General features: G+C 53.8%; 1 protein-coding gene across 4 annotated transcripts in view; it reads left to right on the plus strand.

Annotated features, from left to right (window-relative positions):
• Positions 1–4,052: 4,052 nt before the first annotated feature.
• Positions 4,053–17,300, plus strand: part of AGAP1 (ArfGAP with GTPase domain, ankyrin repeat and PH domain 1) — a 543,249-nt gene continuing 530,001 nt past the window's right edge. For all 4 annotated transcript variants that reach the window (XM_061188805.1, XM_061188822.1, XM_061188813.1 and 1 more), the window contains exon 1: positions 4,053–4,222. In XM_061188805.1, coding sequence (XP_061044788.1) covers positions 4,060–4,222 — 163 coding nt within the window. In that variant the 5' untranslated portion in view covers positions 4,053–4,059. The remainder of the gene's footprint in view (positions 4,223–17,300) is intronic.

The following is a 17,300-nucleotide window of genomic DNA, read 5'->3' on the forward strand; positions in this document are numbered from 1 at the left end:
AGAGAATCCATTTTCTTGCCTTTTCCAGCTTCTAAAGGCCACCTATTTTCTTTGGCTCATGGTCCCATCCTTCTATCTTCAAAGCCAGCAGTGTAGCATCTTCCAACTTCTCTCTCTCCCTCTCATCCCTGCATCTAACCTCATAGCTCCTTCTCTGACTCTGACCCTGATGCTTCCCTTCTTATAAGACCCCTTGTGATTACATTGGACCCACCCAGAGAGTCCAGGATAATCTCATCTCAACATCATTGACTTCATTGCATCTGCAAAGCCCCTTTGCCATGTAAGATAACATAGTTATAGGTTTCAGGGATTAGGATGTGGGCATGTTTGGGGGCCATGATTTTTCCTGCCACAGCAAGGAAGGAAGACGTGAAGTGTTGGTGCAGAGGGATGCCATTTTAGACAGGATGTCAGAAGAGGCCTCACGGAGAAGGTGGCTTTGGAGTAATGTGTGAGGGAAATGATGGAGCTGCTGAAATTGCTGGGGGAAGATCATTCCTGACAGAGGAAACACCATGTGCAAATACATGAGTCGGGTGTGTGCTGGGTATATTTAAGGAACAGCAAGGAGGCCAGGCAGCGTGGCTAAAGAGGGGAGAATGGGACAGAAGGACAGATGCTGTGGTGGGAGGTGTACCAAGGAGCTGGGGGCGATAATCCTCCCTAGGTCTCTTGCACTTCTGCATGTCTGAGTGCAGAGGCATGGACTGCCTTTGTTCTTTTTTAAAAATTTTTTTGGCTGCATTGGGTCTTTGATGCTGTGTGTGGGCTTTCTCTAGTTGCAGCGAGCAGGGGCTACTCTTCGTTGCAGTGCACGGGCTTCTCATTGTGGTGGCTTCTCTTGTTGCGGAGCATGGGCTCTAGGCATGCGGGCTTCAGTAGTTGCAGTATGCGGGCTCAGTAGTTGCGGCATGCAGGCCCTAGAGTGCACGGGCTTCACTAGTTGTGGCACACGGGCTCAGTAGTTGTGGCTTTGACTGCCTTTCTTCTGAACTATCTTTTCAAGAACTTTTGTAGAGCAAACAGCCTTGGGAGATGAAGATAGGGTTTCCTGTCACAGTTATAGGGCAGAATGCTTACTGCCCATATAAAAGATTGGGGTTCTCTAAGCTCAGGGCTCCTCTCCTATAGGTCAATCCACTATATGCGCATCTGGACCTCTTGGCCCTCTGGGAACTGGGGCTCCGTTAACTACCAGCTCATGAAAATGCTGATCCTCTAGCTACTACTATTGCTATGAATAATAAAGTCCTTTGTTTCTGACCCAGGAGTCTCGTGTCTTTGGCAGGCTACCTTGTTAGCTTACAAGTAGGGGGAACCATCACACCCCGCACAGCTCTTGATAGGCTCTAGTGTGTGTATGGCTTTGGAGACCACAGTAAGGAGCTGAATTTTACTCTGAATGGGACAGGAGTCACGGGAGGGTTTTGAGCAGAGGCTTAACGTGACCTAACTTGGGTTTTATAAGGGTCACCAGGGCTGCCTTCTTGAGAACAGACTGTAAGGGCACAAGATAAGAAGCAAGGAGATCAATTGCTAGATCAATTTCCTAGCAATAACCCAGAGGCAAGACGATCACGACTTTAGCAGGTTGGTGGCAGTGGGGTGGTGAGAAGCTGTGAGATTCTGGATCTTGGGGAGGTAGAGCTGACACTATTTGGGGTATGGGGGAGAGAGGCATCAAGGATGGTTGTTAGCCTGAGCAAAAGGAGGCCTGAAGTTGCCCATAACTGGAACAGAGAAGATTTCAGGAGGAGCAGGAGGAGGGCATAGCAAGAGTTCAGTTTGAGACACGTTAGATTTCAGTTGTCAGCGGGCATCCAAGAGATGCTGAGGCAGCGGTTGGATATGAATTTGTGATTTAGGGTTGAGGTCTGGGCTAGAGATATGAATTTGAGGTTCATTAACCTGTATATGATATTCACACCCAAAAGACAGAGATTCCCCACTTATAGAAAAGAGACCGGGAGATGAGCCCCAGCGGCTCTCCATATTTAAAGGTTACAGGAGTAAGAGGGGATCACAAACGGGACTGAGAAGCCGGGAAGGTAGTGGGAAAGCCTGGTGATCATGTTATCCCAGCAGCCAGGAGAAGGGTTCAAGGAGGGGAGCGACCAATGACTGCTGATACGTTAAGTAAGATGAGGCCACATTGTCGGCATCTCAGTTACTACAGTTAGGTAGGATGAGAGCAAAGCCAGAGGCATATCACAGAGGGGGCCTCGAACTCTGCCTCAGGCATCAGGGACCCTGCTGGGATTTGGGGATAGGGAGGAAGGCATGAGCAAGGGCTCAGAGTGCTGAAGGTGGTCGGCACATTTGTCTGGGGGAAGTGTGAGCCCAAAGAGTGTAACCCAAGCAGGCTGGATACCAGGGTGAGTAAGCCACACGCAGGCTGCACACGAACCAGGTGAAGGCTCAGCTGGCTTTGATCAGGGATGCCAGGGCAGCGGACTCGTGTTTCCAAACGGTCACTTGGATGGGCGGGGGCAGGGACCAGGCCGGTGCGCACAAACTTGGCGCCGGTGCTCAGCACATCTGCAACTATCCGGTTTGCCTCGAACCTGCGGGATTAGCCTTCTGCGCGCGCTGGGCCCACTGCTGCAGTGCGGTCCGGCCCCGCGGGGTCCCGGACACTGAGCTTACGCGGGGATTGGGGTGGGTGAGCAGGCTGGGGACCCACATCTCAGTTTGCTTGTTTTTTTTTTTTTTTTTTTTAATTTTAAAGGAAAAGGATGCCTAGGGAGACTCCGTGGTATTTCACAGCATCTCGTGTCCCCGTCTAAACTTCACTCCTGGAGTGTGAATACCCACGCCGCCACGGCTAAGGAGGCTCTTCGCCTTCGGGAAGAAATTTAGTTTATTTAGAGGAAGCACTCGTGTCACTTTCGCAAAAGGAGACAGCAAGTGAAAACTGGGGCTGGGGGGAAGGGAGGCAACAAAGTGCGGTCGGGGGACACGGCGAGTCGCAGAGGCTCCTCTAGCCAGCCGCTCAGAAACAAACAAAAACGCGGGCGGGGTCGCGCACCGCCTCCCGAGTCCCGAGGCGGCGGGACAGCCGCGGGGCAGCGCAGAGACTCGTGGAGAGGCTGGGGCAGGGGCCCGGCCGCGTCGCGGGTCAGCGAGCCTGTCAGCCCAGCCCTTCGCCCCCGGGGCCCCGGCCGCACGCGGGCCCCGGGCGTCGTGCGCGCCTCCTCCCCGCGGTCCCGGCGGGGCGCCGACGCGGCGCGGCGCGGACTACAAGTCCCAGGAAGCCTAGGGGCAGGCGCGGGGCGGAGCCTGGCGCAATTCCCCGGGATCCGGCGCGCTGGGAAGCGCCGGGGAGGACGCAGCGGCGGCGGGCGGCGGGCGGCGAGCGGCGAGCGGCGAGCGCGCGGGCGGGCGGGGCGCGGGCGGAGGCGGGGCCGACGTGGGCCGGAGCCCTGCGTGCCAGGGAGGGGGCTGGCCGGGCAGGCGGCGGGTGGCGCTCGGCGCGGGCTCCGCGGATTGCAAGGCGCCTGCGGCTCGGTCCCGGCTCGGCGGGCGGCGCACGGCGGGCTCGGCGCGGGGGCCCCGGCGCGCCGGGCGGCGCAGCACGCAGCGCGCGGACCCACGCCGCGGCCGGGCGCCCCGAGCGGCGCGGCCGCTGCCCGGGGGCCGGCCCTCGGCCCCGGCGCTCAGAGCGCGGCAGCTGCCTGGGCTTTAATGGCTGCTCGGCGGGGCAGCGCCTAGGGGTGGAAGGCGGCTGCGGCGCAGGAAGGCGCCCGAGCGAGCCTCCTCCGGGGCCGGTCGCGCCCGCCGCGGCGCTCCATGGGGGCCCGCTGACCCGGGGCGCCGGGGCCCGCTCGCTCGCCCGCCCGCCGGCCGCGCGTCCCGGCCATGAACTGAGTCGGCGGGCCGACCCCGCGCCTGCTCCGCCCGCTCCTTTCTTCTCGCGCCTCCTCCGCCCGCCGCCGGCGGGCCCGGCTCCCCGGGGGCTGCGGCGCCCCGGGCTCGGCGGCCCGCGGGCCCCGGGGCGCGGGGCGGCGGCGGCGGCGGCGGCGGGGGGCGCGCGGCTCCGGGCGCGGTGCCTGCACCATGAACTACCAGCAGCAGCTGGCCAACTCGGCTGCCATCCGGGCCGAGATCCAGCGCTTCGAGTCGGTCCACCCCAACATCTACTCCATCTACGAGCTGCTGGAGCGCGTGGAGGAGCCGGTGCTGCAGAACCAGATCCGGGAGCACGTCATCGCCATCGAAGGTGAGGGCCGGGCCGCCGCGGGGCTTCTGGAAGGCGCGGGGGAGCGGGCGCGCGCGTGTGTGTGCGTGCGTGTGTACACACGCGCCGGGCCGTGGCACGCGGCTGCCCCGCCGAGTGGGCACTGCGGTGCTTCTCACCCCGCAAGGCCGGGCGAGAGCGGAGGGGGAGGCCGAGGGCCGGGCGAGCGCGCCGCCAGCTCTGCCAGGGAAGATGGATCGCCGGCGATAATGTGCTAATGGGCAGTAGAGTCTCTGGTGAGAAAGTGGCTCCGCGTGGCCGCGTCCTGGGCCACCCGAGTGACCCGGCCCAGCCCAAGCCCCGGGGCAGCCGGAGGGGTTGGCGCCACCGGACCGCGACAGGTTACCAGGCTGGGGCCGAGCGTCTTGCTGGACGTTGAAGAGGTGTTTTGAGAAGTGTTGCTGCTGGGGGCGAGGCTCTGGCTGGGGTGTTTAGGAGGGCAGGGCCAACCCCTTTGGTGTCTTTGGCCATTTCGGGGGCACAGTGGAGAGAGCTGCCCTTAGCCGGAGCGGAGAGCCAGCCCCCGCTGCAGGCTGCATCGTGTCCCGGTGCTGGTCCACCTGCCCCTGTGCAGAAGCTGGCTTTCTCTATGGCGTGTTTTCTACCAAAAGTCCTGGGTCACATCAGAAGAACCCTCCCTGGGGGGGGTCTCACTGTCACATACCTGGCACTGGGAGGCCACCCACCCTTCCTGCAAGTCAGGCGAGGCAGTGATCCTCAGGAGCCCTACAGCTGAGTTCTGCCTCTCCTGGGCCTGTGCTTTCTCGGGTTTACCATGGCTGTTATTTCTCTGCTACTCGGCTTCCGGTTTGTTCCCTTGCTTCCCTTCTCACTGCCATTGGCCAATGATGGTCAAAGAACTGAAGGGTGGGTTGTCCATAATATAGAACTGTCCTAACCAAAAGCCACTCTGGCCACAGTTGAGGAACACTGAGAAGGTTCTAAGGCCTGGCAGGAGTGTGTCGGGAGCCCAGCCGCAGGCATCGCCCAGCTCCCCTCCATCTGCAGGTGAGGGGGCACTGGCCTCAGGAGAGCGTTGCTCTGGCGCCGTGCTGCCTGAACTGCTCACCCCAGAGTGTCTTGGTTTGACGCGTGACCAGTTAGGTGGGGAAGGTGGATGTGGCGGTGCTGATCCTCTTGGCATTTGGCAGCCCCGTGGACTTGAACAGCTTCCCAGCCAGGATGCTCACTGGCCGCCTGCATCCACAGGGGACTTGCTAATTCCGGGGAGGGTCTGAACAGCGCTCCAGCCTTATGTGGGCCTGGCTCTCAGAGCACCTGGCCGCCCTGTTGGCGATTTAAGATGCTTCCAGATTCCTCGAGAGGCAGAGGCTGCAGTGTGGCTCTGACAAGACTCGCGGGAGGCCGCGGGACCGGCACACGGCTGCTGATGCTGGGTGAGCTTGCAGAAACGTCCCTCCAGAGCCGGGGCTCTGGCTCCGTGGCCACCCAAGTGAAGGGCTCCTGTGCCTGTTTCCGCTGTCTCTCCGCAGCTCTCTGGCAGCATCCATAGGAGTCTGATGATGAAACACTTTGAAAGCTGGTGACTAGTACTGAAAGCACCTGGCTGAGAGCACCTAGTCTCTGTGCAGAGACCTCTAGCTGAGTGTGATTCATGCTGCCTCGTTTTCATTTCCCATCGCGAAGCCCAGTTCTGGGGTCTCGCGCACCCCCCGCAAAGCATTTTGACTTTCTAGCAAGAGGATGTGGTTTCATTTTTGTTTTCTTTTCCTTCTTTCCTAAAAAAACCAAAACATTGTGTGGTTCCTAGATGGTGGTTTCTGGTAGCTTGCTGTCTACCTGTACTATGTCAGACTTTAGGCCCCTTCTTGGCTGGAAACCTTGTTATCATTAATAAGATGCAGAATCAGTGATGAATCCTGCTTGGGACTTTGGCAATGCTATTATTTTTTTGTTAGAAAAAGGAATGTTTATATTGTGTCTGGGCTGTGGTTAATTTAATGAGGCTTAAGAACCATTCAAATATGATTCTGTTCTTTGCATTATTATTAACAACGATACCACTTTTTACTTGTATAGAACTTTAGCAAGCGTGCTCTTGCATTCATAAGCTGGATGTGGGGCTGTACCAACCCTGTGAGAGAACGTGGGCCAGCTTCATTCAGGGAAGAATGATGACCTCCTGAATGTGTGTCTGAGGTCAAAGTCGGGTCTGAACCAAAGGATCCTTTGAACCTAGGTCTGCAGCCCCCCAAAGAAATATAATGCCCCTCCTAATGAAATGTAAGTTCATTTGTTATAATGCCCCTCCTAATGAAATGTAAGTTCATTTGTTATAATGCCCCTCCTAATGAAATATAAGTTCATTTGTTATAATGCCCCTCCTAATGAAATATAAGTTCATTTGTTATAATGAAATGTTCTCACACACTACCAATTTTAAGATACGGTTGTGATTTATATCTACATCATTGATGTTTTGGAAATTGAGAAGATTGCTCAGTTGTGGCAGGGTGACATTTTTCCTGTGAGGAGAGAAGCATGCAGAAACAGTTTTGTGCAATTGTGTAGGATATGGGTTCTTCACTCACACTGAGTAGGAGAGCATTGCCGTGGGGTACGGAGAATGCAGACGCATTTAACTCCGTGCTGTAACTGAGTGTGCGCCCAGAGGATCACAGTACCTCTAAGAAACGCACGCAGATCTGCCCCTGCCTGTGAACCTTGCAGGTGAGGATGGTACAGTAGCAAAACGTAAACCTCCCTGAATTTTAAAATAAGACCGTTTCCAATCAGGAAAGTATATGCACGTCATAAGAAATGGTTTAAACATCGCTTGCCTCAACCAACAGAAAATTGCCTGCATTTTAGAGGAGATGCAGCTAGGCTTTTTTCCTTCCTCTGTGTGTACCTACGCAAAGTTGGAGTCATACTTACAAAACTACCTGATTAGCATAAAGTGAGCACTTTTCAACGTTATGAAACAATTTCAAAGATACGATTTTTCACGTCGGCGTAATATTCCAGCGTTTGACTGTGCCATAATTTACTTAAAATTTCCCTGTTTTCCGGAGTCTTTCAAGAATTGCTGGCTGTTGGAGTGAGGAGTGGGCTTGTCAAAGGGGAGGGTGTTTCGGCTAATGCTTATTTCACAGCGATTCTAAGAGGGTCTGGACTGGAAAGTCTCTTAATGATGGGCCGAATTGTATATATTTTAGTCGAAAGAGCTCACCGAGATCCCCAAATCTGAATGGGTCTGTGACCCTGCTTGAAGGCATGGGGAATGTGATTTAGTTTTCAGTCCTGTTTTAAAACATTACCTTGCCAAAAAAAAAATAAAATAAAATAAAGAAAAAGGAAAGAAAAAAGAAAAGTGTTTTTTCAAATCTTTATTTCGGACTTTGAGAGATTTATTTTTTTTCTTCAATCTCCGGAGTTTAAGGAAGCATTGCCTGTTGTTTTCAGATTGACCTGGTCAGATTTCTGGGCTGTCCCCCAGGGGCGTGGCCGGCACCCTGGGTGTCCTCCGTGCCTGGAAATGAACGGGGACCAGCCTGCCTCCTGGGTTAGCAAGCATCTTGCCTAGGGTCCCCCCTCCAGTTCTCCTTTAAAAAGCCCACCTGGGGTTGATGGGGTTGAGGTGAATGAGTCAGCTGCCTTTCTTGTTAAATAAAGCTTGTTCTTCTAGTACGGGTAAAGCCTCTGTTAGCCGTTGCACCTTGTAATTCAGCTTGCCTGCCGCAGAACCGTGACGCAAATAATAACCCGGCCAGCTCACTCAGCCGGGCCGTGGTCGAGCCCCTAACCAGCATTCATGCCTCCACTCTCACCAAGCAGCTGCTCGGGGAGGGGGGGCACTGAGTTCCCCACTGGCCCTGCCGGTGGTTTGCGCGGCTTCCTGGGAGGGCTTGGAGGGGTCACAGTGGCCCAGTCCTCGGCAAGAGAACTCCGCCTGGCACCCCTGGTCAGGGCACTTACACAGGGGCATTGAAGGGCTGAGCCCCAGCATTTGGGGAGCCTGGGAAGATGGGGCCGGGAGCCCCTTTCATCCCGCGATGCAGCAGCTCTGTTGAGCGCCTGTGTACAGCAGAGCGCCGCGTGCTTGACCTGCGTCATTTCAGTCCCTCCTGTGATGATTCCATGACACAGATGCCACCTTGGAGGCCCAGAAAGGGTAGGAAACTTGCTGGAAAGAGATGGGCTGGGCTGGTCAACCTCATCGCTGGCTCTCTAGCCCTTTCTGAGCTAGGAATGAAGCTCCTGGTTATTCATAGTTCCCACAGGCTGAATGTACAAACCATCCCAAGCACGTGTCCCCTTTACCCAAGACAGGAAGGGGTAGCGGATGCTGCCACTAACTGAAAGTCTTACGTTCTCTGTGTGGTTGCTTACCTCGGCAGAACTTCTGTAAGAGTTTGTTTGCCTGTAAGAATTTATTTAATCTGGTTGGGGCAGGTGTGTGTGTTTAAGGAACAAATCCCTTCTTCCTGCCGTGAATGAGCATAACCCTTCCTGGACACTCTTGGCTATGTTCGTAATCTTTCAGGCTTCATACAAGCTGTAAGTTTGGGGCCTTTTCGTTATTGATATGAGTGCCACAGTCTCCTCCTTCAAAATAATTCTCGGGTGGCGGGCCGTCACTTCCAGGTGAAATTTCATACCTTAACGGCCTCCTACCCTTCCAGATTCCAGGCATCCCTTCAGCCTGGCCGAAGTCAGCATCTTCCCCATCTGCCCCAGGCCCCGGCTCCCAGCAAGGACTGGGGGCCCTTCGAAGAAAATCAGGTCGTGCTTGTGTTCTATCTCCTCAGTGATGCGGTGTGTCGTGTCCGGCCCTTGGGGGATGCCCGGGAATTGTTTGTTGAGTAGGTGACTTGTCAGAGGGGCTCACGTTTTCTCTGGCGTTTGGGTCCTCTTGCCCCTCACTGGTGATCTGAACAATGTTGAGCCTCTGGCAGAAGTGACGGTGTTTTGATAGTTGTCACAAGAGCACAGGTGTTAGGGCCGGGGTGTTTTTGGGTCTGGTGGATTAGCCTGGGTGGAAACTAAATGCTGTGTGGTGTTTGGGTGGAAATGAAGTTTTCTCTAGTGCATGTAGGGGAAGAAAAACATGTGCTTGCTTAATCCTGGCAACTTTTTCAACCTGGCTCTCGGCAAAAGGGTGGTGTTTCTTCCTCCTGGGTGTAAGTGAATTTCAGATGTAGCATCGGTACCATTGATAGGGATGGATGAGTGACAGGCTGAGTGGCTGACGTAATGTAGTATCTTCAGTGGTCCGTTGGGAGCCTTGGTCCTCGAAGTTAAGCGCACAGTGGAATCACATGGAGGGCTTGGGAAAACAGGTTGCTGGCCCTGCCCCCAGAGTTTCCAGTTCTGTAGGTTTGGAGCAGGCCTGAGAACGTGCTTTTGACAAGTTTCCAGAGGATGCTGGTGGTGTTGGTCCAGGGACGGCACTTTGAGAAGCATGGCCGGGGAGGGGAGGGAGCTCTGGCGGCGGCGGGCTGGGCATCGTCTCTGGGCCAGGGCTCCGCGTGGTGCTTTCCGTCAGTGGAGGGGCGTCCTCTTGTCCTTCCCTGTGGGTGACAGCAGCCCAGGGCGTGGCTTCTGGTGACACAGCGTAAACGCAGTGGAGGAGGCCCTGAAGCCCAGGTTCGAATGGGTTCAAGTCCAGGTTCACTCTGCTTCCGCGGTGCTGGTGCTGAGCGCCCTGCGAGGAGCGTGGCTGGTGGGTGGTGGACATTGCCAAGGGCATCCCTTAGGGAGGGAGACCGTAAATCCCAGTCCGGGGCTCTGTGGACTTCCCTTCCTGTGTCTCCACGGTCTCGTTGATCTTTAGCGTAGTCTCCTGTGTGTTTAAGTGGGGTTCTTCCGTATTCACTTGTTATGATAATTTGGCAGGTGATACATTTTGTTTTTGTTGTGCAGCTAAAAGAGCATTTCTGAACAGGAGAGCTGTATGTTATTAGCAGCTTAAGAAGGCTGTGTGGGGAGCCTGGTGGAAGTGACTCAGAAGGCAGAAGCAGCCCTGGCAGCTGCAGGAACCTTCACAGCGGAACCTGGAACCCTGTTACTACCACCTCTGTTGTTGTTGGTTGTGGTTTTTTTGTGTGTGTGTGTGTCTCAAACTGACTTTTTATTTTGTTAAGACTAAAATCTCTTATTTTGCATCCTTTTTTTCCTGTGTACCCTGCAGGCGTTTACAGTTGGTGCGTCTCCCTCTGGCTTGTTTGAACTACCGATTTGGTCCTGTCTCTTGTTTCTCGACGTTCCAGCAAACCCGTGTCCCCCACCCCTCCCCCCACCCCCTGCCCAACACTCCAGATTCTTTGAGGCCTTCGCCTAAGTGATTGAGTTTGGCAAAGCGGATCAGGCTTAGTTATTTTTAAAATCCAGGGTTGGGGGTTCTGATCTGGTGCTTAGCCACATAATTCCTACCCTTTGTTAAGTACCTTTCTCTGAGAAGGAAAATGTACTCTGCAGATGTTCATCTCTAATCTCTGCAGCATCTGTGATTTTCCTCGGGTTCTGAGCACCAGGCCCGGTGTGTGCTGCCCTGAGCCCCGTCCTTCCGGGAGCTGCGGGCCTCTGAGGCTGAGGGGGACGTTGGCTCCCGTCTTGTGGTGTGGGAAGCCTGCACACCGGGTCGCAGTGATGACCCATCCAGGGGCAGGGCTGGCATCGCAGTGGGTCCCATCCCTCCACCTCCCTGTGCTCTCTGCTCACGACTGACCCGGGCTGGCGGGGCTGCCTTGGTTGCATGTGGCGGCCAGGGAGGGAAGGAGAGAAGGTACCTGCCCCGGCAGAAGAGATTTGTTACTGGACCCTTTGAGCAACCAGCCAAAGAGCTTGTCTGTGTGCGAGGTTGGGACATTTCCACAAAGAGCAGACTAAATATAGGCTGGAGGATTGGGCCCAGGGCCCGAGCGGGGGCTGTCATCGCTCTGATACTGTTTCTCCCACTGCTAATCAGAACTCGCCACCGGCCCTGAACAGGTGGCCACCCTGAGCTCTCTGCGAACAGACTGGTGTTTTTGTTTAACCAGGGGCTCCTTTGCAAATTTCACACTTCTCCCGCTGTTTGATGCGGACTGTCTTTTTTTGGGCTGCAGTGTTGGAGTATTTGTGCAGTGTTTCTACACAAGCGACTGTGTAATCTTCAGAAACTGCCTATGCCGTCTGCTTGTCATTAGCATCCTGGTTAGAAGTTGCTTTTTTTTTTTTTTTTTTTTTTTTAAAGGGTGGGAAACACTTTTCATGGTTCTGGGAGAAGAATTCCAAATAATTACCGGCCATGTTCACAAACGATTTATGTTTGGTCTTAGAAATGTCAACATCCAGCAGGCTCTTGCAAAGACAACCATGTCCCTTTCCAGCTTAGCACACAAAGCTACTGTTACCGGATCCTCAGATAATAGTCTTAAAGGGGGAACAGTATCTTCAGGCAGTTAATTTAGTTTTCATTCAATGAGTTTGAGGTGATATGGACATAGTCTACCAGCAGTACTGAGCGTACGACAGAAAAAAAAATTTTTCATGAGTACCTACAACAAAACAAGACCCACCTTAGTTTCCTGAAAGAGTTTTTATTCCTTCATATTCTCTGTGTCAGGGCAGATGGTGGCCGTCAGCAAGATTTGGTCTTATAGATGTGGTAGCTACTGGCTCCCTTTTGTAATGAAATAGAAGTGGATTTGGAGAGAGCGGATTGCCCTGAGAGTCTGCTGTTTGTGTGTCCAGTTGTCCTTGTCTGAGAGGGGAGAACTGGTGTATTTTCCAGGGAGGGGACTTCCGTGGGCCTGCCTGCCTGCCCTTTGCTGTGCTTTCCAAAGATCTGGGTGCTGCTGTGAGCAGTGACTCAGTCTCCTCCTGTCCTGACCCCGCTCCTGTCAGGTCAGGCTGGTGAACCCTAATTTCAGACAAACAAACAATTGTTTCAGTTTTAGCTTCGACGATCAAGCCTGGATCTCTGATTTTCCGTATGTTACTATTAGGAGTTTGGGATTGGAGGGATTGAGACCACTTCAAACGCCCTAGTTTTTTTGAGCTCTTTTTTTTTTTTTTTTGGCATAGAACATAGATCCAGAAGGATGCCCAGGTCATAAGGGAGGGCGTTTTCACAAACTGACCACACGAGTGTATCCAGCATCCAGATCAAAAAACCTGAGTTGGCTAGCGCAGGGCGAGACTCATCTGTATTGCATGTGGTTGGAGCTGGTTGCCTCCATTTACTTCCCTGTTCTCCCGATGATGGGCATTTGGGTGGTTTCGTGTTCGGGGCTGGTGGGAATAGGGCTGCTGTGCCTTTGGTGCCCACGTGTCCCCGTTCCTGTTGGGGGGTGCACGCCGGGGAGCCAGCGCTGCGTCCTTTTACCCCTTCTCGCAGGTCAGCGCAGCTGCTCCTGCACCCGCTCCGTTGGTGGCCCCCGTCTGGAGATCTTTCCTTGCTGTTCAAGGTTCATTGCAGACACTCAGGATGGTGGCTGCCTGCTGCCTCCGTCCTTTGCTTCTCCTTCTTTCCAGCCGTTTGTCCAGAAACGAATAGTCAAGTGCTTAATACGTTTCCGGCACTGTCTTAGACGTTAGGGTTTTAGCTTTGGATATTCTATAGGCTCTTCATTTTCTGTTAGTGGAATAAGTGTAGCTTTGTAAATGGAGCTGTGAGAGTGAAATCCTTCACCAGGAAGTGTTTTCCTTGAAACTGCGGATGGCGCTCTTCCCCCGGGGCTAGAACGGGGTCCCCTCGGCTCTCCCTGGCTCCTGCCCGACATCAGTGGTCAGTGGGGGTCCTCCTGGCTGAGCCCAGACCAGCCCCGAGTCCATCTCACACCTCGGCGCCGGGTTTTAGGTGACCTGTGCGTCTCCGTTGGCATCAGAAGGGAAACTCCTTGTGTACTCCCCGTCCAAACTGATCTGTGGTCTTAATGGTTACATATTAGCGCTCTTCAGTCTCTGTTGTTCGTAGCAATTATGCGGAGACACAAAAGGGAAAAAGATCAGCGAAGTGTTGCCAACTCTCTGTTACTCCCAAGGGGTTATTTTCTTTGTTCCTCCGGCTGTGTCCTGGGAGCCGCCCATCCCCCTCCACAAAGGCCACGCTCACGAGGCCAAACCCGGGAAGCTGGTAAGGACCCGAGGGCCTGAGAGAGAGAGAAGGGTGTGTGCCTGTGTGAACGTCTCCAGTGGCTGTACAAATGCAAATATTTATTTCCAGGGATGGGGGTTGGGAGGGCTGGGTTTACCCTCACTTTGTTTAGCGTGGGAAGTGGCCAGTATGAGAATCAGTAGACCAGATTTTATTGAGCACCGACAGTGGGCAAAGCACTCTCTTTGCATGTGGGGGTACGGGCAGACGTGTGGGCTTGGAGCCCCTCTCCCAGCGCAGTCGGACCTAGCCCAGGAGGCCACACTGGTCCAGACTGGAATAAGCAGGTGGTGTGATGCAGGGGAGGGGAATGGGATTAACTGGACTTGGAAGCTGGGTGGGAATCAGGCAGTGGAGGCTTTCCGGGCGGGTGGGTAATAGGAGTGGAACATCCAGAACCCATTCTCTGCAGCCTGTGGGGAACTGGGGAGGAGAGGCCGGAGGATGGAGAAGAGCCCAGTGAGCCCCAGAGAGCATGCTGGGAGCGCTTTTATTTATTGGGCCGTGGAAATTACAGATTATGGATTTCCATTTGGAAAGGGTTGTGCTGTGATGCTCGGCTGTTACCAGGCAGGATAGAAATGGTGGTGGCGGCCGGTGGTGGTGGGGAGTGGCAGGGAGGGTCCACAACTGGGCTGTCAGGCTTCCCTGGTGGTGCAGTGGTTAAGAATCCGCCTGCCAGTGCAGGGGACACGGGTTCGAGCCCTGGTCCGGGAAGATGCCACATGCCGCAGAGCAACGAAGCCTGTGCGCTACAAGTACCGAGCCTGTGCTCTAGAGCCCGTGAGCCACAACTACTGAAGCCCACGTGCCTAGAGCCCACGAGCCACAACTACTGAGCCTGGGCTCTAGAGCCCATGGGCCACAACTACTGAGCCCGTGTGCCACAACTACTGAGCCTGTGCCCTAGAGCCCGCGAGCCACAACTACTGAGCCCATGCACCGCAACTACTGAAGCCCACATGCCTAGAGCCAGTGCTCTGCAACAAGAGAAGCCACTGCAATGAGAAGCCCGTGCACCGCAACGAAGAGCAGTCCCCGCTCGCCGCAACTAGAGAAAGCCCGCGTGCAGCAACGAAGACCAACGCTGCCATAAATAAATAAATTAATTAATTAAAAAAGAAAACAAAACTGGGCTGTTGCAAGGGGAGGTGGGGGCCTGGGCAAGGGAGCAGGGAAACAGAGATGGGCCCCCAAAGATGCAGGTGCAGGCCTGAGGTTGCCTGTGAGTCTCGGGTGGAGGGAGCGGGAGGAGGGAGAGAAGTTTGACCCAGGGAACGCAGGAGTGGGGCCGTGTTGGGGGATTCCACCTCTAGATGCCCTGGAAGCCCTAAGGTGTGGGCCGGAGGGGTGCTCAGCCACAGCAGGGCAGTTACCCGGTTACCTGGGATTTGTGGTGGAAGGACCCTGCCCCTGCAGGGTGGGCTCGGATGTATAGATTCACGAGTCACGCCCGTCTGTCATCCAGGCTGAGGGGCAGGCATCTGGGATGTACGGCAGCCAGTTCCTCCCCTGCAGAATCTTAACTGGGTGTCTGAGGGGCACGGCAGCCTCTTAGGAGTACAGCTAGCGTGCATTGCTCTCCAGGAGCTGAATCAGTCCGCGGGGGGACGTGTATGATTGAGGCTGGGCTCTGGTGGCCCTGCGGTCCTGCTCATCCAGCCAGGTCGTCTCCTGGCCACCTGTGCCTGCTCCAGAGCACGTGTCCCATGGTGCTGGACTGGTGCCTAAATCTCTTCTGTGTCTGTGTCTCCCTCTCTGTCTCTGTCTCTGTAGCTATACCGTATCTGTCTATTAGGTGTGTATTTATTTTTTCACTTTATGGCTTTAATCCGTAGACTTGTAGAGCCACGTGCTGGGAGCGCAGAGGCGAACAGGCTGCTTGCTGTGTAGGTCAGGGCAGGCACAGGCTTCGGGCCAAGTGTGCAGTGGGCTGGGAGGGCTGGAGGAGGTGCCCTGAGGAGCCCAGGAGCTCCTGCAAGAAGCGCTGTTTGAGCCCCAGAAGATGGGAAGCTAATGCCATTTGGGGCGGGGGGTCGCTGACTGGGCATCTTGGCATCTCACTTCCGAAGGAGGCCTTTGAAAACTCTCATCTCTGCCCAAAGAAATCTCACTGTCTTCACACAAAAAAGTGTGTTTCTATTTTTTTTTTTTCACTCGAATAATTTCAGTTTTACCCAGGTTTCTCAATTTGGACTTGCTCTTCTGGTCATCTTATGCTGGGGCATAAAAAAATTATATATCTATCTCTTCCTGCCTGCTCTCTAAATCTAGAGTCCCACCCCCCCCCCCCAAACCTCCGAAGCCCCAAACTCTTTCCCTCAACTCCTTGCTTGGCAGGAGAATTGTGGGGTGGGGGGGAAGCGGTAGGAGCTCAGATCACAGGCAGTTGGCTCTTATGCTTCTGTCTGTGCGTCTTGGGGACCCTGCCCGGATGGCGAGCTGGGTCTGGACTTTGTGGCAGTGCTGCTTTTTCTGAAGTGGCTCAGAATTGCAGACTCAGACGCCAGAGCCTGTGTTTCTTCTAGAATCCCAGCTTCAACTTCTGAGGGGATGCAGGTTGAAGAGGTGCACTTCTAGGATTTTCAGTTTCCAGGTCACCTGCTTGGACATAAAAGAATCTCAGCGCGGTGCAGTCTCCCTCATCCGGGAAGATGGGACCCTGCTCCACTCTTTGGTATAGACATCTGGGTGCTTTGTGTGGCGCGGGGCGTGGCAAGGGAGACCCCTCACCTGAGTTCACGGAGCCCTCACCCCCTGGGTGGACTGCAGGCACCCCCTCTGGGTCTCTGGGTCCCACAGCCTAGGGTCTGGGATTTGTGTGAGCAAGACATTTTGCAATTAAAAGAGATGAACATTGTTTACAAGTTGAGGAGGATCTCTTTTCCTCAGCATATTGTGATGAAAAATTTCAAACGTGGAGGAGTTGAAAGAACGTTCAGAGTGAACTCTTACATACCCATTGCTTTGCTTCTCCGCTAGTTAATGTTTTGTATATCTCTCCATCCAGAGGATGATAATTCAGCAGGCATTTTTAATAGAATGCAGGGTTTTCCTAGGCTGGCTCCGTGTTGGCATGGAATCCAAAGGATTTCTGGAAACGGTACCGTCTGGGTGTCATGGTGTCAGATTCCAGGTGCAGTGCAGGCACAGCAGGGACAAGGTGCTTATTAAGTGCGGATTGAATGCGAAGCGTCTCCTTCTGCAGGGGAAGTTGGTTTAACTTGTGCTTCAGAAGGACAGTTTTTGTTGTTAATCTTTTTTTTTTTTAATTTATTTTTTAAATCAACTATGCTTCAATAAAATTCAAAAAAATTAAAAATTTTTGTATTTTATTTTATTGAAGCATAGTTGATTTACAATGTTGCATTAGTTTCAGGTGTACAGCAAAGTGATTCAGTTATATATATATAACTGAATATGTATGTATTATATATAACTGAATATATATATTCTTTTTCAGATTCTTTCCTTCATAGGTTGTTACAAAATATTGAGTATAGTTCTCTGTGCTATACAGTAGGTCCTTGTTGGTTATCTATTTTATATATAGTAATGTGTGTTGTTAATCTCGATACAGTTCAACCTTGAACCCAAAGGGACACTTTGAATTGAGCTCTGACTTGAATTCTATGGCTGAGCATGTGTGTGTTTGGGAGGGCAACCCCACTTTGGGCCTTGGTGGTTTTGGTTGATGGGGTGGCATGCCATCCTCTTTGTCCAGGACTTTGGTTTTAGGAATAGTCCATGTGTTGATATGGAACACAGGCATTTTCTTGTTGGATCATGTTACACCATGATCACTTCCTGGAAGCAGAATGATGTCTTGGAGGATCACAGCCCTGATGACTCTATGTGACTGTAGGGGAACAGGCAACCCTAGCCAGGGGAGCCAAGACAGGCTCCTGCCTCAGTGACTTGCTGTGGAACCCTTGGGAAACACATGTGTCCCTTTCG

The sequence above is a fragment of the Eubalaena glacialis genome, chromosome 1 (assembly GCF_028564815.1).
Source record: "Eubalaena glacialis isolate mEubGla1 chromosome 1, mEubGla1.1.hap2.+ XY, whole genome shotgun sequence".
Classification (NCBI taxonomy): Eukaryota; Metazoa; Chordata; class Mammalia; order Artiodactyla; family Balaenidae; genus Eubalaena; species Eubalaena glacialis.